The following is a 23682-nucleotide window of genomic DNA, read 5'->3' as shown; positions in this document are numbered from 1 at the left end:
ACAACTCACTAGTTGGGACTGTTTGTGTCATGGAAATTATCTGTATGGACTATGCTTTGTATATATACATGTATGTTGGTTCTCTTAACAATTAAACATTATTCTCAAGAAATTGCTGAATCTTCACAAAGGTTTCTGTGCTAGATGTGTGCAGCATGAAATCGTGGCCAGTGTTATCGATGACTTGCGTCTGGAATGAGGTCGCATTGGGAAAAAGAAAGGAAGAATTTGCCAGCTGGTCCGCGCAATCACCATTCTTGGGATTACAGAACATAAAATCCACACTCCCTGTAATAGCAAAGACTTTCCCTGTGAATCCAATTGCGGGCTGCAAACCCTCTCCAAGACTGCCGCCCTCTCCACATGTCATGACATCCTGAGTGTCAAAGCTCATCTTCGGGATGGTAGGATCGTATGCGCCGGCATAGAAAATTTCTTCATGGCCAGTTTCATTACTGGCAGTGATATACCCCAGTGGATATCCTTTGAAACGATCGAAAAGGAGAGCGGCCGGCTGCATTTGGAGGGCCAACATGGGGCTCGGCAACGGGACAAACGCCGACCAGCCTGTCAGAACAACGGCATCGGCGAAAGTCGGCACAAACCTGGCTGCTGCGACACCGGTAATCGAACCATAAGAATGCCCTGTAAAGACAACTTTAGGGAAAGAAATCCCGAGTGGGTTGTTGATAGACCGGAGAGAGGCCGCGACGGCGTCGATAACTGCAGCTTCAATCGGCAGCTGGACAATCGTGTTAGGATCAGGAATAGTCGAGCTGCCATGACCAGGAAGGTCTATCGCGAGGGTTGCGTATCCCTGCGAAGCAAAAAATCGCTGATATGAGTAACCAGAGGCTTGAAGATCCGGCTTGCTCAGAGCATCCCATATGGTTCGGTCGCACGTGTTGCCATGGGCCAGCAGTTGAATCGGAAGAGTTTCGGGATGAGTTGCGCCTGCTGGTGCACAATACTGGGCACTGATGGAGAAGTTGGCGGATGTTGAAACCTGTCCAACAACGCCGACGGCTCCTGTGCTGAGACCCTGACTGAGAAATTGATCGATTGAAGAAACGTTGTTTGGCTGGAGAGTATTGCCAAAATCTTCGTTGTTGGCAGTGACTGAAACTGGAAACTCGATAATCTTGCACTCAACTGCTTCTTGGGCAGCAGAAGAAGCTGCCAGGGCAAATGCAGCTATGGAAACTGAGGTACGCATTTCTCTTCTCTGTTTCTTTTCCTTTTAGTGGGATTGAAGTTGCTGCCGATTGACAAGTATACCAGGAAAATTGACCCAGTCGCTGTTTGGTGCTGTTGGTCAGGCAAGATATACAGCGAGACAATTGCGTTGCAGATGCTGTCTTATACCTATTCTAAACCCCCCCCTCCCCCCTGTCAGACATGCTAGTGAAATAGGGATACAATACGCCAAAAGCTAAACCTCATTATCCTTGTCTTTAATAAGAGTAATTATGATTAACACTTCTAACTAGTTAGATATTCGCACCTCTGAAGACTATTATGCTTAGTTGATGACGTACACCGGAGCACGGAGCATAGAGTGCCATTTCCCCCCGATGCTATGGGTAGTTGACTAGCCCACTGAAAGACACGTAGTAACAGGGATAACATGGTTCTCCTAGTCGTCCTGGGCTTTGCTTGTAATGCTATTGGTAGGAGTGAGACATTGCGGATCTAATAGCGGTTTGGTTGCTTATGACAAGACTCTGGTTGTTCCATCCCTTGCAGATTTATAGCTAGGGCTGACATGCCGACCAACTATATACGAAAGATCCACCTAGAAAGGTAGCAAGGGAGAATAAAATAGGGCCGCTTATTGTTGCAATACACACAAGTTTATAGTGAAAAGACCGGCGGTTTTTCTGTTCTTGCATGCACTCCTGACATGGGATCAAGTCAATCCTGGTCTGAAGTGGCGGAGTTTGGTGCTATGGAAGAGACAAAGGACCCTTGGATAGAACAAAGGGCCGCGTTCGGAGTATCCACTATTGGATCTACATAAGAAGAGAATAGTTGAAGTTTCATAAGGCAGCTGTTCATTTGAAGATTTAATATGGAGAAATTACTTTGTGGATTAGCGTAAATAATGCAACTACTTACTTGAGAATGGTTTACAATCTTGGATACGGGCTTGTGGAAGATTAAGAGCAATACATGAGGTATCGAGATAATAGTAGCTAATAGGTTAGGATAACATGATCTTGTGATTTTGATGCGCAGCGGCTTTGCGAAAGTGTTTCTTTGTTCTAACGACTATGATAAAAGGCTGATAATCGCCGCTACAGTATTGAGGCTAAGCATATGAGTTAACGAAAGCACCGACGTCTAGAGAAAATGCATTCCCAGTAGTTTGGTTGGGGATATATTTTCATCCTGGTTGCGTTATCATTTCATTTATATACATGTACTCTTTCACCACCCCCGTTCATCAGAACCATGAAGATAGCTTAGACTATAGAACTATATACTACTCCCGAAATTAGGAAGGGCAGAATATAAGAATATGCTATTGTAAAAATAGAAAGCAAAAGTCGCTCACAATAGTACGGCAAGACACCAACTCACATGCCTTATCTCTACAGCTATAGTGCTAACATGAGGCAGCCGTAGCGACCTCTATCAAATTTGCCAATTACAAGTAAGCAGGTGACTAGAGTGCTAAATAATGACTAACCTAACGACCCTATAAAATATTTCTTACGTATGCCATGTGAGGATGTGTCTATCTCTAGTAGAAGTGAAGATTAGCGAAGGTGAGAATGTATCTTCCAACCGACGTAAGAAGGGGTGGATTATGGTTATTGGCAATGGTTAGTCTTGCCACTGATAAGAAGAGCTAAGAAACTTCTGCGTTTACAGGTATAAGCGCCGGCAACGTTTAGGTTGCGGAAATTTTGTTTAATAAGATGTCAGCAGATGCCGGGGAGGTGGGTTTCATTTCGGCAAAAGGTGTGTTGAAGGCCGTAATCAGCGTCTCCGTGTGCCGTAGGCCGGGTCCCCCGGAGCTCCGCGTCTCCCCTTCGGGCCAGCCCGCGTCCGTCCAACCGGTAGCGGCTGAACTATCTATAAACGCTGGAGGCCGGTTTGGTTGTATATACCTGTTGTGATCCTTAACGTAGAGACCTGACCTGTTCCGGCCTACGCCGTGCAAGCCGTGATATGCTCTGCGTCCAGAGCATTGACAGATGGGCTTCTCCATGTATATGCTGTCCTGGCAAGGTACCGTTGTTTCATCGACTCAAGCCTGAGAAGCAGTACTCATGCGGGTATATCTTGAGAGTTGGCTGCTAATAAGACCGAATAATCGGCCATATGTTCTACCGTACTGCTACTCGCCATATTTTGTTGATAGCTTAGTAGGCAATACACCGCTGAACTGGCTCGATCAACACGAGTATAACGTCAGAAACCTACATGCATGTATAATTGCTATAAATATCACGGAGTGAGAAAAAGCTGGGAAACTAATTCATATTTCAGCTACCGTTGCGTTCTTCTAAGAACGCACAGAGCAGCTGTCATACTTAGGAGCCATTTCTAGCGATAACCTATCTTCCATCTTCTGTCTAGCTCTCGGGAAAAGATTCCTCTTGTATGTCAGCAAGCCGGGCTAGGCCCAGTTGACATATCCAATCACCAATTTTTTACCACCAATTGACCACGGACTTTTATCAAAATACAGGAAGACTTCCAAATATAGAGCACTTTTCCAAGACACGCATGCTACTCCTCGTCCACTTTTATAGCCGAACAGCGCCGATGTAAGACAGCTTGATCGATACAAGTCCACTTTTAAGGCGAGCAACATAAGCTTAATACTAAGTGTAAGCCATGTCGCAAATACGGTACCTCAAAAGCTTCTGGAGTCATGTACACCTAGCAGATATTCACGACTCGTTGTGATTATAGCTAATCTTCATTATAGGGCTGGCCTTTTTTTAGCAGCTTATCTGATCCAAAAGTAGTTCAAGTTTTGTTACCATAACATATATTACATAGAGCACAGAGTGTTATGGATACTTCAATTTGATATACCTATACGAACCTTTGGGCGCAAATAAGCACTAATCGTCAGTAAAATGTCAAGGAATATAGTCTTACTGAGAAATGATAGGATCTTTATCTGCTTCGTATTGATCTCACGGCCTTGGTCATCAGCATTTAAAGCATTTGGATTACTGTTGGTTTACATGAGAAGGTTGAGTCTATAAGTATGAGCTGAGTGCTGGAAGTTGGTACTGGACTCCTCATCAACACAACTACTTCAGCTATAAAGTAGCTCTTCCTCGAACCCAAGTTCCTTAACATCAGTCTCTCCAGTCATTTCTTTTCTCGCACTTATTATCATCATCTCAAAATGCGTTGGCCCAGCGAAGTAGGCCTCCTCCTCGGAGTCTTCTCTGCCCTTTTTACGGGGACAGCAACAGCTGCCGTGGAGCATGTTTGTCAGCCAGGAGGAACCTCGGTGACCAATAGTGACTGCATGGCAGCTGCCTCTGCTCTGCTCATTGCTTCAAATCCGTGTAATGGCAAAGTTACTGTGCCCAAGAACGGTATAGGCGCCAAGCACGGAAATTGCTGTGCGACTATGTGGCGTGATGCTGGCGACATTACTCACAGCCTCGATTACCTATCTGCAGCATTTATGGACAATGTTGTCACCTGCCAGAGGGGTTACACCATTCTGGACGATGGAACGAGAGTGCAGACCAATTTCGAGGCGTGTGGGGTGGTAAAGATTATTGGGAGAGATACCATTCCCGATGAGGAGGAGAAGCCAACTCCGGAATTCAGAGGAATGACTCGCCGAGCTTTGCCAGAAGAAGCTGAATTGGCTAAGAGAGGTGCCATCAATGTGTGCGGCAGAGACATCAACGACGTTATTGATGTCCCCGGCCTTGCTGCCGCTGGATTCGAACTTGTTCAGACGACTACTGGTGCCGGCACGGGTTACAACGTACCAGCCTCAGTCTCTCAGTCGATATACTCGCAGCTCATCTCGCAGTTTGAGCATCAGGCTAGCGGCGCAGTGTCGAGACTGGCTGGCGAATATCTCACTCGAGAACAGTTTTCTTACACAGCAATGGACCTCGCCAATAAAGCTGCCCATAGTTGGAATGCTGTTCGGAATGGACTGGGTGACAGTGTGATGGAACAGGTGATAAAAAAGGTGGTGACGATTGGAAGTTTATCCAGGTTCAAATCTGTCTCATACGCTCTAAGATACGCCTCTGGCGAGGCTTTGGTGGAGTTTATCGTCAATAACTATCACCAATAACTATCACCAATAACTACCACGAGTACCACCTGAATAAAAGGTGTCGGATAATACGCACCTACTGAGGACCAAGTACTCCGCCAGGATACTCGTTGAAGTACAGACAACACTGGGACTGCCAATGCACCTCCAAGGAGGAGTTGTCCGTAATAGTGAGGCATGACGGGCGAAACATATGTACCTTATAGGTTCAATAGTGTAAGGTATATATTACAAGGGAGAATCCTCTAGGCTCCAGATTTATCTCAGTAGACGCAAAGACAGGAAAAGAAAGAATTACAAGCACACGAAAGACCTCTCCCCTCTTCAATATAGTCATGACGAGATGACAGTGAAAGACTACCGGAATCGAAAGTGGTGATTGACTTATATGTATATATAACACCAGCCAAATGGGTAGTATTTTAGAATTGGTGCGCATTGGCTAAGAGGCAGAACAGCCTTAGTATTGATGGGCCTCAACCTGAGTAAACGTCTTCATCACCGAACAACCCGGGAGTTTCGACAGTAATACTTCACGAAGCAACTGGTCTCCCCGTGCCAGACGACTATAAGAAGAGCTCTGATGAACAGCAGCACTGGTGCAACACACCGTATGAAATTTTGAGTTATGGCAAGTCACAAAGTAGGCAGACCTTTACAAAGGTACTACAGAAATCCGTATTTGGGTGGCAGATTGGGTAGTTGATTAGTGAGAAGCGTGACCCATTTTCTACTATTAGCCTGTCGATTATCGTTTAAATATATGAGATGGTTCCATCTCAACTCTTCACGAAGTGATTCTCCCTTACAAAGCTCCGTCCTTGCTGGATCTAAGTTGAATCGGCTGATGTAGTCATTGGTTGTCAGACTCAGTACACGAAGATTTGGCGGCCATAGCAGAAAGTCACTCCTGCTTACCTGTACTATCAAGACACATGCATCGCCAGTTTATTTGTATAAAGTATGCCGCATTTACACTGCTAGACTTTAGTAGAAGCTGTCGCTGGTCTACTGTGCATTTATTCCATCAGACACATGCAAATACTCGGATTCCCGTCCCAATCCCGCTCCGAATCCCTCATCATCTCAGTAACCTGGTTTGTCAGCATAGGATGAAGAAGACGAATATCCAACTTGAAAAATGATTATCTGGCTCAGAGCTCGCGTTACGTTTTTGTCCGATCAAGTGTAGAATGTTGAATTGCACCAAAGGTCCGTTCTGAGGCTACATTCGCCTGTCTTGTACGGGACAGTGTTAAACCCCTGCAATACGGCCGGGTTTGGCGAGGAGCCCGTCCAATTCCAAGACGTTGCAATTTAGATAAAGGGCGTCGCCTCTGACACTTGGCCTGAAGCTAGACATAAATCCATACATAATTCATAATCTCCAGCTCTCGTCAGAGTTCCGATACCCATGCTCATCGCGATTTGAAGCCCACTGAGCGCGAGCATACATGTAACATTTCTGTGTCATTTTCGACCACGCTATACCTGTATTTTGGATAGCTTGAGCTAGGCTACCTCGAAGATGCCGATGCTGGAGGTGAATCATCCTAGTGGAAGTCTCCACGTCAGGGAAAGCTAATGATGTGTGAAGCTCATCATCGATGTTGTGAACTGGTGGAATGGTGTCAACAAAATAAAAGCAAACCTCAAAAAGAATCCAGATGCCATCAAGCTTGGCGTCTTGTCAGCCGCGGGAATCAACTTCCCTGCACTTTTTGACCCGGTTCAGACCCATCCCGGCGTCGTCATTGCCGCCATTGCTGCGAGATCGAAAGCGAAAGCAGAAGCGCAAGTTGCCAAATACAAATTAGACGCAGTCAAAGTGTACGATTCCTATGAAGAGGTCCTCAAGGATCCCGAAATCGATGCTGTCTATGTCCCTCTTCCCAATGGCCTACATCATAAATGGGCATTAAACGCCTTGAGAGCGGGTAAACATGTGCTGATCGAGAAGCCTATTGCGTCCAATGCTGCTGAAGCCAAAGAGATTCAGGATTGCGCAAACGAAACTGGCAAAATTGCTCTGGAGGCTTATCACTGGCGATTTCACCCTGCCGCTCATCGGGTGAAAGAGATCATCGAAAGCGGGAAATATGGCCATCTCACGGGCGTCTTTTCAAAGATGATTCTACCTCCTGGAACTCTAGTCACTAATGACATCCGATTAAACTACGAGCTGGGAGGCGGAGCTTCCATGGATCTTTGCTATGTTCTTTCCTCGTCTTTGTACTGGGCTGCCGCTCCCAACGATGTAAAAGGGACCAGTTTTGAAGTCCTTTCAACGAAGCCTCAGCTCAGTAAGCGCGACAATCGAATTGATGAAAACATGGACACCACCATTACGATCACCAACGCCGACAGCACCAGGCCGCCAGTCAAGTGTACCACTGTCTCTAAACTGGTACCACCTAAGCTCCTGGGCTTCATACCACAGATGTGGGGTGTGACTCCGTTGGCGGTGCTGGAGCTAGAACAAGCCAAGATTGAGTTTACAGCCTTTGTCACGCCGTTTATTGGACATAAGATCATCGTGACCGACAAGAGCGGCAAGAAAACAACTGAGTCGTGCTATACAGGCGGTCCTCTATGGGGTGAGAGGGGTGAACCTTGGTGGACATCGTACAGGTATCAGCTCGAAGGGTTTGTCGATCGTATCAAAGCGGCCAAAAACCAAGAGAAGTATGATGGACCGTGGGTTGATTTGGATGAAAGTGTTAAGCTTATGGAAATGGTGGATGCTGTCTATGAGAAGTCCGGGATGCCAAAGCGTGGCGTGGAGTGAAGGCTCGTGGCCTCGAATGCCATTGTTTAGTTGTAAACTTCTACTGCAGCTGCGAATGTTTCTATTGCTATGACTGTGGCTGTAACGGCGAATGGAATTTTTGGTCATGTTACTTGCTTGCTATTATCTCATCGTTCCAATCTACTTTACAGTCTTTAAGTTTGAACCAAATATAGAGAGCGTCTTGAAAAATACCAGGGTCAATTTAGAAGAGTTCTGAGTATCTACCAGTGTACTAAGCTAACGAACAGACCAAGTTGCCACTTCTTCATGCCCTTTTCTTTCTGCTATTAGTCACATGCTCGAGAGACTCATTTATCACAGATATTTGACTCGTTCAATTGTAGGCCGTCAAGTCGTATTCAGACTCAAGAAGGTCAGCGTCGCTCTTCTCCCAAGGATGGTCCACCTCGATAGATTTGATGAGTTCTTCATGCTTCTCGCTTCTCACGGTGATCCTAAACGGGAAACTCGCTGGACGAGCAACCAGCCCTGGCAAATATTCTACTTTGGGCTCCACCGGCATCCCTTGCTCGTCTACCACCTTACTGATGTTGAAGGTGGCGAGAAGTCGTGCGATCGTTACGAAGAGACTGTCATCAGCGATGTATCGCCCAGGACAGATTCTGCGACCGTAGCCAAATGCTTCGCTCGGATCAGGTTCATTGCGCGGCTCGAGGAACCTCTCCGGAGAGAAACGAAATGGGTCAGGGTATGTTTGAGGATCATGGTGAAACCACCACACCGAGGGCCGCAGTATTGCTCCCTTGGGGATGCGGTAGCCACCATAGATGATATCCTCATCGGTTATATGAGGTGTGGGAATTGGTACAATTGGGAACCATCGAAGAGCTTCCTTGACAATGGCTGAGGTATAGGGCAGCTGTTCCTGATCGTCGAGCCCAGGTAGTCGAGTTGGATGAGTGCCAATCAATCTGTCAATTTCCTCTTGTGCCATCTCCTGGACTTCCGGAAAAATAACAATGGCCAATATCAAGGCGCTCAAGGTTGATACAGTAGTGTCTGCACCACCGCCATACATGATACCTGACGCCCACTTGATGGCTTCCTCATTGTCATTGTCCAGTTCTCCATTTTTACCGCTGTATCGTTCAATAAGACTTGATACGAATGATGGGCGATTGGTGCCGTTTGCTATTTGCCGCTTAACGAACGAGTAGGGAATGTTCACTGTATCATGGTTGACCTGGTTCCATTGCCGGGCTATCTCCTTGTATGCTGTGCCTGGGAACCAATCGGGCAGATGCTGAACAGCAGGTATCATGTCAACCAATCTTGCCGCGGGGGTCATGGCTAGTCCAAAGTTGAACATCATCGTCTCGATCAAATTCGTCAAAGGGTCGACCGCTTGCGGCTCAATGGAATAGCCATATACGGACTTTAGGATGATGGCGGCCGCCTCGCTGTCAAATTGGGTGTCTGTTTAGCTGCGTTTGACTTCCATTATGAATGGTCCATGTGTGAACTCACGTCCTAAAGTGTTTGAGAAGGTTCTTGGGATCATCTAGGATCCGTTTCAAAAGGCGCCGCGACTCAACATCTTGAACGTCATTGAACTGCGAAGCAATTGTTTTTGTGCCTGCCTGTTGGTGCATAAATTTCCTGTGTAACCGGAAGGTCGCGTCGTATGGTCTCCCTGACGTGAACTTCTGAAAACCACATAGCTCGAATGCAAAAACTGATGTCGGCCGATTAGAGGTCTTTAACGACATTTTGCCCATAATGTCAGACGCTGCCTCTCTATCGTGTATGATAACATAAGTTTGGCCCATTACAGTTATGGAGCTGATTGGGCCATAGAGATCCTTGAACTTGAGCCAATGCTGGAACTCAGGAATCTCCGGTGGTGGGAGATCCCAGATATTACCAAGGATGGGCAGACCCTTTGGCCCCGGAGGAAGACTCAATAAGACATTTTTCTTTCGAAAGTACTGGTAATAGACGAGAAGGCCTATCAAAGCAACAATGCCAGCGACAACATGAAGTGTACCGAGCATGATGGCATGAAGTGAGTGAAGAAGTTAGAGCGCGATATATTTTACGATTGTAAACAAGGATAACACAAATAAAGAAGAGGAAAACCCCGCACTTAAAAGCGTCATGACGAGGCTCTGGGAATGTTATCTCGATATGTTGTGATTGGTTACAGAATGTTACACCATGTTTCACTCTCACTGCAAGCAAGCCTGGTATTGAATGCTACCCTGGCGGTCAACCCGAAAAGGGCGAGTTCCATGGCCAATGAAGACGACATTCTCTTATCTCCTCGTTGAACGCAAAAACATCATAGTTAATCTTAAATTGCGAGATATTCGCCACCATGTTGCCATCGTGATCTCGGAAAACGAGGTGGAGGCAAAGCACGGTGTTGTTGTTCACCACTACACCATTGTGTAGCCAATGGTCCTTAGTGGTGACAAGAGAGCGTAAATCCTAAAATCTAACATATATTTATACGATCATCTCCACAGAAGCTCAGGGTAGCACCTAATTATGTCTCTTAAAATTGTGGTGTAACGAGCAGACGAATAGAAACGACCGTGCTCGAGGGACAGAAGCTGGGTAACCTTTCATGTGTCTAGGATAACCCATGCACATAAGTGGAACCTCATTCTCATAATTTCAAGGAACTTTACCAAAGGAGACGGATTATCTATCAAGTAGTATATGTGGATGTGCTCTTTCTAGTTGTAAAGAAGCGAGATCAGATATCGGCGCTAAAAGATGACTGTTAGTTTTTTGGATGGATCAAATTGATATCAAGGTTGGAATTTACTTGGCATTTATAGTTATAGAACTCAGTAATGGCTTGGATTGTGAACCGTCTGCAACCCAATGAAAGAAAAAGGGCTGTTCTTGCTGCCATTTTTACCAATCTCGTCAGGTGTATGCTGGTAGTAGGATTTGCATACGACCTAGCACGAATGTAAAGACTACCTATGTTTTTTAGGACTCTTTAAGAGCGAGCAACGCCCCTAACTAAAAGAGCAAGTCTATTTGAGATCATCAAGACTGGATTTGGAAGCCCAAACTGTCTATATAAAAGTTCTTGGACGTACATTTATCTACATAATGTGTCACCTCATATGGCCGCTTATTTTTAGTGGGTTCCACCAAAATTCACTGGCCATATCCCATCGTTCTGAATCTCTTTTTTGAGTCGTCTTCGCATTCGTTTCTCATCAATCTCCGCCTGTAGCTCTTCCTTTTGAAGCAGTTTCAGCTCTTCCCCAGCCCCGTGCAGGTACCACAGTAGGATCATATTCCGAGACAACTTCCCACACGCTCCCGTCTTCATCTTCCCACATATGTACAGAATGTACAAAATTCTCCAGAGTCTTCAGATTGGGTAGACACACCCATCCGTATCTTTTTCCATTGCTTATTCCGACAGCAGTTGGCCCGTATTTTGAAAAGAGGTTGAACAAGTTTCGTCCATCGAGCCCTTCAAATGTCGGGGTACGATATACTTTTGTGATGAATGGGTAGAATTCTCTCGGTCTGGGTCGTGAGCCTTTCCAATAACTCTTTTCTTTCGGGGTTGCAGGAGCATTTCTAGGAAATTGTTTTTTCTTTTGAGACGATTGGTTAATATTAAGCGTCTCTCCATCGCTAGGGAGCCTCAAAAACCGAACTAATAGCATCGCTGTCCGCACAGTATCCGTAGCAGCGTTGTGTTGACGAGCGACCCGAGACTCCTGCGAGTGCCTCTAACCTTCAAAACCACAAGCAATCAAAGTTTCACGCAGGCTAGGTCTTTCAATCCCATCAGTCATACCACTTGCCACTTCTTGGAGATCAACCCAGGATGTGAAATAGTTTAACAGGTCTGGGTAGATATTTGACAGCACCTGCAGCTCAAAAGCGACTGCAAATCCCGTTAGAATAAGAGGCGCATCGCACGATGTCTTGTGTCGGAATGACTCTATGATGCCTGTAATTGTCTCCTCTACCTTGTCACCTGAGACATAGTGTTGTGCCCCGTATCGATGTTGTTCACGGCCTCTCTCTCGCCTTTCTCTGTCGACCAGGCGTATCCAATGTGTTTCTAACCCTATCAAGTTACTGACCGCATCTAATGTCTTGGGAAGTGTGTCCATAGTTTCGTAATCAAGATTCACATGGAAAGGCGGAAGAAGAGAAAGGCCAATCTCGGCCGGCACTGAGTTGTCTCTGCCCCATGGCTCGGCATCAACGATGAGAAAGGCAGCGCCGTTCGTGGATTCCTTGAGGGCTTTAATGTCCGAGATGCGGGATTCGTAGAGCCGCTGCCAGTGTTTTGTTTTGAAAGATGGACGTGGCCTGTAATGCATGTTTTGGGGCAAAGTTGATTATCGAGTAGATATTTCTCACTGTAATTGGTTGCAGGTGTAGAAATCACAGCCCGCCCTCCAGCTGCTCTTTGTAATAATACTAGGCAGGGTAAAAACCTTCTAGCCAGCCTCCATACTGCCATTGAGTCATCAAGTAGGTCCTTGAACTATAAATGCCTGATAGATTACAGCTGATAAGGTAGCCACATGTACTTGGATACCCACCTGTAGGTATACGTATCTCCCTCTACGCAAGTCGTGAGTTATGATGCACCTTGTATGCGAGTATCATCGATTCATCGCCGGCTAGGATTGATTTATACCCCTGGACCTGAACAAAATGCAGCTACATATTATCCCTACGAATCCTATAATATACCTAGTAATTTGCTATTTGTGTCCCGCTACAACCATCCGCGGTCAGTGTCTTATGTTTTGAAGTGCCACCTAGCAAGAATTCAATGAGAGCTTAAGAGCCCCTTTACCCAAAATATACAGTGTCTTATTGGTTGGTTCAAATGCCGCCACGGCTGTTCTCGGGCATGTCCACTCGGATATAAATACCGAGACTGCATGACCAGGGTTGCAGGCAATTTTGAGAAACTTGATCTGCATATCCGCATCTCTCATTGGGGCGGATCAAGAATGTAAGTACATGTAATTATTTCTGCTCTCAATTATGAACAGAATTTCCAATGTTGATGACATGAACACAAAGGCCTTTGTTTTGTCACATGCTCATGTGTAAGGTATAAAACGTCCTCATGGGCTGCATCTGAACTCGACAACTTTCATAAACCCTTAGCATATCAAACATCTAGATTATAACTTTGAAAATTCATCATGTTCAAGATGAAAGCTCTTATTGCTTTACTGGCTTTCACAGTCAGCTCATTTGCAGCCAGTAGAACCTCTCCACCTGCTGGTGCCCTTGTTGTCGGTCCAGGCAATTACTCAACTGTTCAAGCAGCTGTCAATGCCCTCAAATCAACGACATCAGAACAAATCATTTTCATTAACCCCGGCACCTATAATGAGCAAGTCACTATTAATAAGCTCAGTGGACCACTCACCATCTATGGCTATACTCAGAATACAGCATCCTACGCCTCCAACGTTGTCACAATAACTGCATCTCACAGCTTACTGGATGAAGCTACCGATGATGCAACCGGAACACTGCGCGTAGAAACAACCAACTTCAAGTTATATAACGTCAACGTTGTCAACTCACATGGCAGCGGCTCACAGGCTTTGGCGGTATCTGCAAATGCTGGGGTAAGATGACAAGCCTTATACTCCAACGAGTCTCAGTTTCAAGAACGTAGTCTGACTTGGCTTAACAGAATCAAGGCTATTATGCCTGCTCTTTCAAAGGTTTCCAAGATACGTTGCTCGCAGAAACCGGCGCCCAGCTCTATTCGGGTTGCTACATTGAAGGCGCTACCGATTTCATCTTTGGCCAGCAAGCCACTGCGTGGTTCCAGAAGTGCACGATCGGAGTGCTCCCTGCTTCTATCGGCTATATCTCCGCATCTGGACGCTCATCGAATTCGTCCAGTTATTATGTCTTCAATGGGGCCACCATAGGGGCAGCTCCGGGTAAAAGCGTCTCCAGCGGGGTGTACTACCTTGGTCGGCCGTGGGGAGATTATGCCCGAGTTGCATACCAGTCTTGTTCCATGAGCAATGTGATTAACAGTGCCGGCTGGCATATCTGGAACACGGGTGACGAGCGGACGGATCATGTCTCCTTTGGTGAATTTTCAAACTCGGGAGCCGGAGCGTCGGGGACAAGGGCGTCATTTGCCACGAAACTAGGCAGTGCCTTGGCGATTGGAAACATTCTAGGTAGCAGCTACGCTTCGCAGTACTACGTAGATACCTCGTATCTCTGAATTAGCTAGCAATTGAAGAGACAGACTGTATAGAAGCATTCGATAGTTCGCTTCATCATGACCGCATCAGACCACATCAAGTCGGTACAGCCCTTTTAAACTATTGGCACTGTCTTTTCGAACCATCAAGTAATTGGTGCGCAAGTGATCTAGACTCGAGCGAAAGAAGAGCAACTTCTGCCTAAAAGCTAAGAAGAATAAATACCACCAAAGTAGCGTCTTAATTGGCAGGGAAGAGCACGTAGAAAATTCAATTGCATGGAATATATATCCGGGGAAGTTGCTGGTCTTTTGGAGGTTGCATTCACAGAGTGACATTGCATTTAATATCCGGTCTAGCCATAATGGCTAATGGGGGAGAAACCTTACCGTGAATGGAAAATTCGGAAGAAGGGATGCCGTGTCTTTAAAAGGAAATATCAACCTATATGTCTACCAATATACTGTAGGTGCTCTCTCTCACATCTTACAAGAGAATCAGTGTAGAGTGTTTAGTATATAAAGCTGCTTCCCCGACCAGTTTATCAGTGTAAGTAGTCTCAGCTTCACATAGTTCCAAGCCATCATATGATATCAATCTTTGCAATATGAAGCTCACAAAGAGTTCTCTCCTTGCAGCTGCAACTGCAGCCTCGACATTGGCAGCAGTTCTGCAACCAGTTCCGCGTGCCTCTAGTTTTGTGACAATATCAGGGACCCAGTTCAACATTGATGGTAAAGTAGGCTACTTTGCTGGCACCAATTGTTACTGGTGTTCATTCCTGAGCAACTCCGCGGACGTTGATACAACGTTCAGTCACATTGCTTCCTCTGGACTCAAAGTCGTGCGTGTCTGGGGTTTCAACGATGTCAACCAGCAGCCTTCCCCTGGAAACATTTGGTACCAGCAGTTATCCGCATCCGGATCTACGATTAATACAGGAGCCACCGGGCTGCAGCTCCTTGATAATGTAGTCAAGTCGGCTGAGGCGCATAACCTCAAGCTTATTATTCCATTTGTCAACAACTGGAATGACTATGGTGGAATAAACGCTTATGTGAATGCCTTTGGCGGCAATGCCACCACTTGGTTCACTAATTCGGCAGCCCAAGCTCAGTACCGCAAGTATATTCAGGCTGTCGTCAGTCGCTACGTCAACTCGACAGCCATCTTTGCTTGGGAGCTGGCGAACGAACCTCGCTGTAACGGGTGCGATACTGGCGTCATTGTTACATGGGCCACAAGCGTATCTCAGTATGTCAAGTCACTCGATTCCAACCATCTTGTGACTCTTGGAGATGAAGGACTTGGTCTCAGCACCGGAGACGGCTCTTATCCGTATACTTATGGAGAGGGCACCGACTTTGCCAAGAATGTACAAATCAAGACACTCGACTTTGGCACTTTCCACCTTTACCCGGATTCTTGTGAGTATTCTATGAAACAAGTAGTTGGAAAAGCTTTATCAATGTTAACGTTGCTATGAATAGGGGGCACATCCTACCCTTGGGGAACTACTTGGGTTCAAACTCACGCTGCGGCCTGTGTAGCAGCAGGCAAACCATGCGTGTTTGAAGAATGTAAGTGATCTTGTTCTACTCCATGGGTGGATTAAACTAACATCATGGTTAGACGGTGCACAGAACAATCCCTGCACTAACGAAGCTCCTTGGCAAAGCACCTCTTTAGCCACTCGAGGTATGGGCGGCGATATGTTTTGGCAGTGGGGAGACACCCTTTCCTACGGCCAATCGAACAGTGATCCTTATACTGTCTGGTACAACTCGTCGAACTGGCAATGTTTGGTTCAAAATCATGTTGCGGCTATCAACGGAGGCACTCCTCCTCCTCCCCCCGCGTCTTCGACTACGGCTGTCTCGTCTAAGACGACATCGTCCGCCTCGCAACCGACTGGCAGCTGCTCCCCCCTGTATGGCCAGTGTGGAGGCAATGGATGGGCCGGTCCTAAATGCTGCTCACAGGGAACTTGTAGATATAGCAACGATTGGTACTCACAATGCGTGCCTTCATGAAGCGCTGGAGCTGTTGGGCTATGAAGATGATGCAAGAAGGGTCGGTACATGTATGTAAGAGGATCAATACGGTTTCCTCTGACTTTTTGATATATGGTACTTTCCACATAGCAGCCTCCTGATTGAGTGCATGCATTTTCTTCAAACAGTAGATATTCCTTGCCTAATGTACTGCAGTGTTTCATGTCAGCATGTCCGTTGATCGACATGGAACGCATGATGGAGCAACTCGAAGAGATCTCGCGCTAAACTTAGCCTTAAAAAAACACCGTGCGCGATCGGAACGGATTGTCGCTATTAGCACGGCGCGGAGCCTCAAAGCTCGAGACCCGCGTCGACTTGCTTTTCGCCAAACAACAGTCCCGCCTCCAATCAACTTTGTCGATATCGCGTTTCCCCCCAGTTCAGCCTCATCTTGTTTCGTCCTTTGTCACATTTTTCTTTTCTTTTTCTTTCTTTTCTGCCTCCATCTTCTGCAGTCGCCGTTAAAACACCACTGCATTCCATGCATCCTCATTACTGAGGTCCGTGACCATGGCGAGGAGATCGCAACCCAGCACCAACTCGTCGCCGACGTCATTCTACACGAGCAAAGAAGAAGAATCAGAGCTCACTGCCAAGTCAACGACCGCTAGTACGCCGGTAAAAGGCCAGCCGTGTCCATATCGAGAGGCGCGTGAGCTGCCGCATGAGTTGAAGGAGCATTGCCAGATCTTCCTTGAGGAACAACTATGTATGCATGCATTCAGATGCACCCGAATATATATCCGCTTCCATCGGCGGACTGTATGCACAAGGACCTGACAATCGACTGCTTTTTAGATACCTGCGCTATCAACCTCCTCAATAGCATTCTTGGCTCCGGCGTGTCAAGAAAATCGCCGAGCAGCAAGTCGGCGGCCATCCCCCCGCCTAGCCATCTCGCACTCCTCAGCACCATTGCCGTTCACCCTCTACACACAACGCGCGTCGACAAACCCGAGCATCTCGACGTCTCCTCCCTTGCCTTGGGCTACCTTCGCAACGTTCTTACGGTGGTTGGACCGCTTCACGCTGATTTTCGGACCGCATTCCAGTTCCGCTCAATACCGAGATGGAAGAGTCGAGCAGGACATATCGGCCATGGTAGCGACAGCGATATGTCTGATGACGATTCAAAGGGCCGCCATGATTCCCTCCGAGGAAAGATTGCAAACGAGGGCGGTGTGTGGGTCAAGGGCCAGGACTTTTGGTCTACCGTGGGGTGGGCGTTTCACTGCTGCTCGCTGATGCCACACCGGTGGCGTTATTGGAAGGCGTGGCTGGAGTTTATGCTAGATGTGTTGGATGCTGACTGGGCTGAGAGAGAGCGTCGTGACAAGGAGGACCATGAGGCGAATGGCCAAGTGGGCGATGAGCCTACCATGTGGCGCGCCGAATCCATGATTATCATGTACATGGAACAAAAGGACGGCCGCCACTCCGGTCCCAAGGCCATCATGAAGGCATTGCTTGCTTACAACGGCAGCGTGTCTTCCTCGTCCTTCCAGGAGATATTTGATAGGGAGCACAAAGGACCACGACAGCGGGGGAAGAAGAGGAAGCGCGACGCGGTCCTCGACCTGGCCAACGACCAATTTGGCGACTATTTCGATGAAGACGACTCAATATCCTCTGGCGTCTCTGAACCTCCAACCCCCCAAAAACAGCGCACAAAAGCTAGTACCTCGGGGGTCAGCTCGGGGGTCAGCGCAGGCATGGTTGAATCCATCCATCTACGGATGCGGTTATTTAGACTGCTTTCTGCAGCTACGCATACGCTAAGCAGTAGACGCGAGCTTGACAGGCTTTACGAGGACTTTGCAACCAGCATTAAGGTCCTTCCCTTGGACATGTTCGCGTTATTCGTCTCCCAGCGAGAGAACCCTTTGCTGCCTGAAACGCACGTCACCTTGACCAAGGAACTTTTCCATCGGCTTCTCCCTTCATCCTTCAAGGACCCCCGCAAGGCGGACAAGGAAGGTCATTCTGAAGGCAGTTTGACAAAGCCCATGCTGGAAGAGTGCTACGTCTGCCACCCCGCCAATACGGTAGGCCTGGAAGACAATGCCAAGTTGTCGCTGGTGGTTGAGAGCGCGATACAGCTGCTGTGGAATTTCGATATGGTGGAATACACAGACAGTTTCAAAGCCGCAGTGGAGAAGGGTATAGACGCCCGAGAGAAGAAGGCGCAGAGGAAGAGGACGGGGCCCCGAAAGGCCGATGCAGGCGATTCGCACGCTCATAACGTCATGAACGCATCTACCGAGAGGATTCGAACTTTGGTAGAGATGCTAAAGATCTCTGCTAGTTAAGTTGTCTTTTTGCAGCGTGCGTTTCCCCCCCTTTGTTTGGCGTTCTTGTCTTCTGCACATGGTAGTGCTGTGGAGTCATGGTCTGTTTTATGTTTTGAAAAGCCATTGGGAAAGAATGGCGTGTGACGAACGTTCCTGTTTTCATGATTGCGAGAAAAACTGTCTGCCGGGACAGAACTGGGAAGCAAGGCGTTTTAAAGGGCAACTCTTGGGGGTATACATTATGATACAATATAATACACGTCTATCCGCCCCATCGATCCATAGATACATACACACCTAGTCATAATACAGATGATACCATTTTGTTGACATTATCGCTTTGTCTGCCTTATTTTTTTCTGTTTTCGTTTTCTGCTTGTTGTCCTTGTGCTAAGCAGTTGCTTGATCAAGACGTGGTCATCGATTTCTCTTTGTAGCCGCGGGGTTCCACGCCGTAGGTTGCCATTTCTCGCCGGGCCCCTGAGCTTTTGCCCTAGCCCAAGGATCATTTTCGTCCGCTTTTTCCGTCTTCTTCGTCTGAGGAGATGCCGCGCTCGCCTCATCAGCCGGCGCTCTCTCCTTCGCCAACGGCAGCTTCTCCTGCTCCTCCCTCGGGGCCTCCATGACCCTAGGCTTGGCCTCCCAGCGCGCGTCCGCCTCGGCGGCGAGGTACTTCATCCTCTCCTGGCGCGCCACCTCCTCATGCTGCTCCTCCAGAGTCGGGGGATCTCGTCGCGTGTGCCGCAGCCACTGGTGCCATTGCGGGCTGACCTTGACCTCGGAGTAGTGCGTTGATCGGGGATAGGAGACGATGCGGCGCCAGCGCTCGCCGGATTCCTTGGTCCCGCGGGTGTTGCGGAACTCCCAGAAGGTATTGCCTTTGAGATCAAAGCCTGGAAGGAGAGTTAGAATGTGAGTGGGCGCATATATAGTTTTGATGATACTTGAGGCGAATAGAAGACACCACTAAAGCAAGAGAGAGAGAGTTAAAGAGCTTCAAGAGAAAGCAAAAACATACCAATGAGAAAGCGCCGCCGCCAAGGGAGGCGCAGGGCCTTCCACTTGTACCACGCCTGAGCAAAAGGGCCTATTTGCTTCGATGTCATGAGGATGCGGCGACGATGGTCTTTTTGGGAGGATGAGCTTTTGCCGGCGAGGTTCTGCCGTCATAGGATTTGAATTGAAATGCGCCCGTTTGGATGGAAGTTGAAGTGGCTGTGCGGCGCCACCTTTTGCTGGCACCTGCCACGACACGCAGCTCCAAGCTCTTCCAGGTACCTTACCCTTACCCGCTGCCCCTCTCTTTGCAATCAACTTGAAGTACCTAGACTGCTCGAGGTACATACATGTGACTCCTTTGCAGCAATGCATCAGCAATGCATCTCTCTGTAATCGAATCATGCAGGAGTTGGCCTGTTAGAAAAGCACGGCTTAGCGAAACGAGGGGCCATGGAGATTAATGCGAGTCACCTCCTATGTCGTCATTAGTGAGCCTACAGCACAAGACCCCTACTCTACTGCTATCAATGATATTAACAGCTGCCCGCCTGTGCTGTTATTAATAGGTCCCGCGGTACCGAGTGCTAGCACTTTGACCTGTACCTGAGGCTTCCGCCTGTGTCCAATTTTGTTCCGTAGAATCGTCAACTCAGCCCCCGGTCGCCTTGTAATAACTGTAATTTGGCGCCAGATTCTCCCCCGCCAGCTCCTGCGCCTGGGAGCTGACGTGCGTCACCCGCCCCAAGGGGCCAAACAAGTACTTGAACCCTTTTTTTCTTTCTCTTCCCTCTACTTTTATAGTCTTATTCTTGCTTCTCCTCCCTCTTGGCCGCTGTTCGCGAGCAATACCCGAATACGTTACCGAATACATCCTAAATTTCTTCACTGTTGCTATGCAGTAAATTCCAGTCCGCTGGGTTTCTCTGTTGCGACTACATTCCGAACCTGCCGCTTACTCACCCCGTCTGACGCTGACTTGGTGACGACATCATCCTCGACATCCGATCACAACAAATCGCCTTTCCCCGAATTCCGCGCCCATATTGCCAAGAGACAAGACAAGAGACTCCAGAAAAAGAGAAGGACACATCAACTAGGAGACTGCGCTTCCATAGACGTAAAAATGGCATCCGTTTCGTCTTTGGATAAGGACCTACGCAGATTGCGCCTGGAGAAATACACTCCCGCAGCAGCCGACGAGGCTCGCGCATGGATCGAAGAGACCCTGGGAGAACCGCTGCCGTCGAAAGATCTGCTGGACGGCCTCAAAGATGGCGTCGCTCTCTGCAAGTATGCGATGCGCCCGCGCCCGCGCTTTCCATGGGTTATTCCTATTGTCGCGTGCTAACCTCTTTGTCCCGCTCAGGCTCATCAACCTCGTCGCTCCCAGCCCCGGCATCAAGTTCAAAAAGTCAGCCATGCCGTTTGTTCAGATGGAGAACATATCGCATTTCTTGCGCGCATGCCAGGCTCCGCCCTTGAACCTGCATCAGCACGATACATTTCTCACCGTCGACTTGTATGAGCGAAAGGACCCCGCCCAAGTGCTGCAATGCATCGGCGCATTCAGCAGAGCCGCGAATGCCGCAAACCCCAGCAACTTCCCGAATCCCATCGGACCCAAAACAGCAAAGCTAGGTGTTGGGTCATCAGACGTTAGACCAACGAGCTCTAGCGGCCAGTCGGTCAGCAGCTGGAGCAAGAAGGAACACGAAGGCTCGACGGCTCCGGCCTGGAATATTGCGCAGTACGGCTATATGGGCGGCGCCAGTCAGGGTAGCATGGGAGTCGCTTTTGGGGCTCGCAGGCAGATCACTAGTAGTACGCCTCAGGTACCAAGCTTGGCTGAGAAGGAGCGCATCCGGAAGGAAAAAATAGCGGAAGAAGAACGCCAGCGACAAGAAGCCCAGGCCCGGCGCCAAGCCCAGCTGGAAGCCGAAGAACGTGCTCGTATCGAGGAGGAGAAGCGATGGCAGGAAGAGACGGAGAGGCAGAGGGAGGAAGAGCGCCGCAAGGTCCTACAGGAGAAGCAGAAGTGGGAGGAAGAGGAGAGGCAATGGAAGCTGACCGAAGATAAGCGCCGAAAGGAAGAAGCTGAAGCCGAGGCTCGTGTCGAGGAAGAGCGACGCCGTGCCAGAACCCGCAGCCCTGCCAAGCTGCGTGGGCAATTCCTAAGCCAGTACCAAGCCGAGCAGGCTAGCGCTGAGAAGGCCGAAGCTGACGAATCAGCCCAAAAAGAGCGGGTTCATGAGGCACGGCAGCGTGAGGCCGAGTATGAGCGTGAGCGACAGGAGCGAGCTGCCGAAGGCAAAGTGCCTGATTCACCGGTTCGACTAAGAGGCCGGCCAGGCGAACCGCGAAGCCCCCGGACCCAAGGCAACACCTCGCAGCTAAACCGCCACGAGTCTTGGTCGCAGGGCGAGCGCGAGGTCCTCCATACCAAGTGGAAGCAGCATCAAGATAACCTGAAAGAGGATGAGCGAGAAGGGCTGGCCTCCTCGCCGCTGCCCAAGTCTCCCAGGCCTCTTCCAACCCCTAACGCTGCTACGGGCGGACGACCGCTGCCTGACCCAGCCAAATACTCATCCCCTCCGAGAGAAGCGCCGCAGAATCGCACAGACCGCTTCCTGGCTTCTAACCCGGCCCCAATGCCGTTTGTGGCCCAGCAGACGTACGCTCGAGAGCTCGGCGCAACGGAGGAACGCGATGCCGAGGACCAGCGTCGAATTCAGGGCCAGGACAAGACCAAGGCGGGCGGCTGGGCGTCCAAGTCGCTGCTGGAGCGCGAGAAGGAGCTGGAAAGACAGCGCCAGCAGGAGTGGGAGGAGGCCCAGAAGGAGACGGCGGCCATCAAACGAGGCGACAGCGGCGTCGACGGCATCGGCGGCGGGATTGACGGTCGATGGGACGTGAGTCAGTGGAGTGGCTACACCGGCGGCGACGGCCAGAACAAAGGATCGCAGGGCATCGGCGCTGGGCGGAGGCAAATTGTAGGGCCGCGGCCTCTACCGCGGTAGAGTGTGCCCAGGATATTCGGCTCGAAGCAAAAAGGAGGGGGAAGAAGGAAGGGGGAAGGGCAATGTCGAGATACCTCATTGGCAAAATACGTAGATGATCTTTGGTGGGCGTCCATCCGGTTAGAGGATTACATAAAAAAAGACGGGCGGTGGTGGTTGGGACGGAAAGGGCGGCGCATGTTATATCTGGCTTTTCTCATCTTCTTGTCCTTGGTGTATTTTTCTTCTTCTTCTTTTACTCACCGTTTTATCTTGTTCCTTTTCTTCTTTCCAACTCTTTCTTTTTTTTTTCTTCTCTTCTTTTGGATTCTCTTGCAGAAATTATGTCTTTTTATCAGCGTTGATAACAAATATTCTTTTCTTTCCCTCTATTTTGCATCTGCATCGTTCTTTTGTGAAGCTTCAATTTTATAGTGGCGAGCGTCAGACTCGGCTGACATCTAGCTAATAACAACGATTCCATATGCCAACCCATCTCCGCCCCTCCCAATAACCCCCCCGTCCAATAAGTCATCCTTGACGTGGTCATATTTCCGCCGGCGGGACTGACGGTAACCCCCAATCTTGGCCAGAGGAGGACAGGGTAGCTTCATGGTATAGCTCGAGCCCAGATTCTGCTAGGCCGGGCCTTCTCATGCAGGGCATGGCAGCCCACTCCTCTCCCTAGACCTAGGCAAAATGGGAAGAAGAATGGGGGTCCAGTCCCAGCTCGAATTGGGCCCTACGAGCAGCAACATCTGCTTTGTACCTCTCATCGCCATCATCATCATTCGCCCTCCTGTGCTTTGTGTGATTCGTGGCCGGCAACATGGCGGCAGGTGAGACATCTTTGCGTCATACAGCAGCTGCAAAAAAAACCCCTGCCCTGCACACGCACCACGTAGACGCACACGTACAGTGCTGTATGCAGAGCACAAAGTTTAAGCCCTTGCGCTGCTGATATCCCGGTCCATACATGCATTAGGTAGAAACCACTGTTAGGCTCCCACCGGGACCGACCCGTGAGAATGGGCTAAAGGGTTTTGATGCTCAAGACAGAA

At 48.7% G+C, this 23682-nt stretch overlaps 10 protein-coding genes across 10 annotated transcripts; 6 read left to right on the top strand and 4 right to left on the bottom strand.

Annotated features, from left to right (window-relative positions):
* Nucleotides 1-91: 91 nt before the first annotated feature.
* T069G_07202 (alpha/beta hydrolase family domain-containing protein) lies at nucleotides 92-1216 on the bottom strand (the record flags this gene model as incomplete). Its single annotated transcript, XM_056174412.1, has 1 exon — nucleotides 92-1216. One exon carries the CDS (start codon nucleotides 1214-1216, stop codon nucleotides 92-94), a length of 1125 nt encoding a protein of 374 aa, XP_056027991.1.
* A 3159-nt stretch (nucleotides 1217-4375) lies between these two features.
* On the top strand, nucleotides 4376-5296 carry T069G_07201 (uncharacterized protein; the record flags this gene model as incomplete). Its single annotated transcript, XM_056174411.1, has 1 exon — nucleotides 4376-5296. The coding sequence occupies one exon, from the start codon at nucleotides 4376-4378 to the stop codon at nucleotides 5294-5296; it is 921 nt and encodes a 306-aa protein (XP_056027990.1).
* Nucleotides 5297-6806: 1510 nt separating this feature from the next.
* Nucleotides 6807-8066, top strand: T069G_07200 (oxidoreductase family, NAD-binding rossmann fold domain-containing protein; the record flags this gene model as incomplete). Its single annotated transcript, XM_056174410.1, has 3 exons — nucleotides 6807-6821; nucleotides 6876-7725; nucleotides 7780-8066. 3 exons carry the CDS (start codon nucleotides 6807-6809, stop codon nucleotides 8064-8066), a joined length of 1152 nt encoding a protein of 383 aa, XP_056027989.1.
* Nucleotides 8067-8403: 337 nt separating this feature from the next.
* Nucleotides 8404-10084, bottom strand: T069G_07199 (cytochrome p450 domain-containing protein; the record flags this gene model as incomplete). Its single annotated transcript, XM_056174409.1, has 2 exons — nucleotides 8404-9490; nucleotides 9558-10084. The coding sequence occupies 2 exons, from the start codon at nucleotides 10082-10084 to the stop codon at nucleotides 8404-8406; spliced, it is 1614 nt and encodes a 537-aa protein (XP_056027988.1).
* A 1713-nt stretch (nucleotides 10085-11797) lies between these two features.
* Nucleotides 11798-12400, bottom strand: T069G_07198 (uncharacterized protein; the record flags this gene model as incomplete). Its single annotated transcript, XM_056174408.1, has 1 exon — nucleotides 11798-12400. The coding sequence occupies one exon, from the start codon at nucleotides 12398-12400 to the stop codon at nucleotides 11798-11800; it is 603 nt and encodes a 200-aa protein (XP_056027987.1).
* An 843-nt stretch (nucleotides 12401-13243) lies between these two features.
* On the top strand, nucleotides 13244-14298 carry T069G_07197 (pectinesterase domain-containing protein; the record flags this gene model as incomplete). Its single annotated transcript, XM_056174407.1, has 2 exons — nucleotides 13244-13678; nucleotides 13747-14298. 2 exons carry the CDS (start codon nucleotides 13244-13246, stop codon nucleotides 14296-14298), a joined length of 987 nt encoding a protein of 328 aa, XP_056027986.1.
* Nucleotides 14299-14885: 587 nt separating this feature from the next.
* T069G_07196 (cellulase (glycosyl hydrolase family 5) domain-containing protein) lies at nucleotides 14886-16311 on the top strand (the record flags this gene model as incomplete). Its single annotated transcript, XM_056174406.1, has 3 exons — nucleotides 14886-15705; nucleotides 15769-15858; nucleotides 15911-16311. 3 exons carry the CDS (start codon nucleotides 14886-14888, stop codon nucleotides 16309-16311), a joined length of 1311 nt encoding a protein of 436 aa, XP_056027985.1.
* A 534-nt stretch (nucleotides 16312-16845) lies between these two features.
* Nucleotides 16846-18644, top strand: T069G_07195 (uncharacterized protein; the record flags this gene model as incomplete). Its single annotated transcript, XM_056174405.1, has 2 exons — nucleotides 16846-17044; nucleotides 17134-18644. The coding sequence occupies 2 exons, from the start codon at nucleotides 16846-16848 to the stop codon at nucleotides 18642-18644; spliced, it is 1710 nt and encodes a 569-aa protein (XP_056027984.1).
* A 399-nt stretch (nucleotides 18645-19043) lies between these two features.
* T069G_07194 (NADH ubiquinone oxidoreductase subunit NDUFA12 domain-containing protein) lies at nucleotides 19044-19732 on the bottom strand (the record flags this gene model as incomplete). The annotated part of the gene is made up of 2 exons (XM_056174404.1): nucleotides 19044-19519; nucleotides 19645-19732. 2 exons carry the CDS (start codon nucleotides 19730-19732, stop codon nucleotides 19044-19046), a joined length of 564 nt encoding a protein of 187 aa, XP_056027983.1.
* Nucleotides 19733-20748: 1016 nt separating this feature from the next.
* T069G_07193 (calponin homology (CH) domain-containing protein) lies at nucleotides 20749-22642 on the top strand (the record flags this gene model as incomplete). Its single annotated transcript, XM_056174403.1, has 2 exons — nucleotides 20749-20915; nucleotides 20992-22642. 2 exons carry the CDS (start codon nucleotides 20749-20751, stop codon nucleotides 22640-22642), a joined length of 1818 nt encoding a protein of 605 aa, XP_056027982.1.
* Between the last annotated feature and the right edge of the window lie 1040 nt (nucleotides 22643-23682).

This window comes from Trichoderma breve, chromosome 4 (assembly GCF_028502605.1).
Source record: "Trichoderma breve strain T069 chromosome 4, whole genome shotgun sequence".
Lineage (NCBI taxonomy): Eukaryota > Fungi > Ascomycota > Sordariomycetes > Hypocreales > Hypocreaceae > Trichoderma > Trichoderma breve.
The sequence above is the reverse complement of the archived record's forward strand: the minus strand, read 5'-3'. Positions and strand labels throughout refer to the sequence as shown.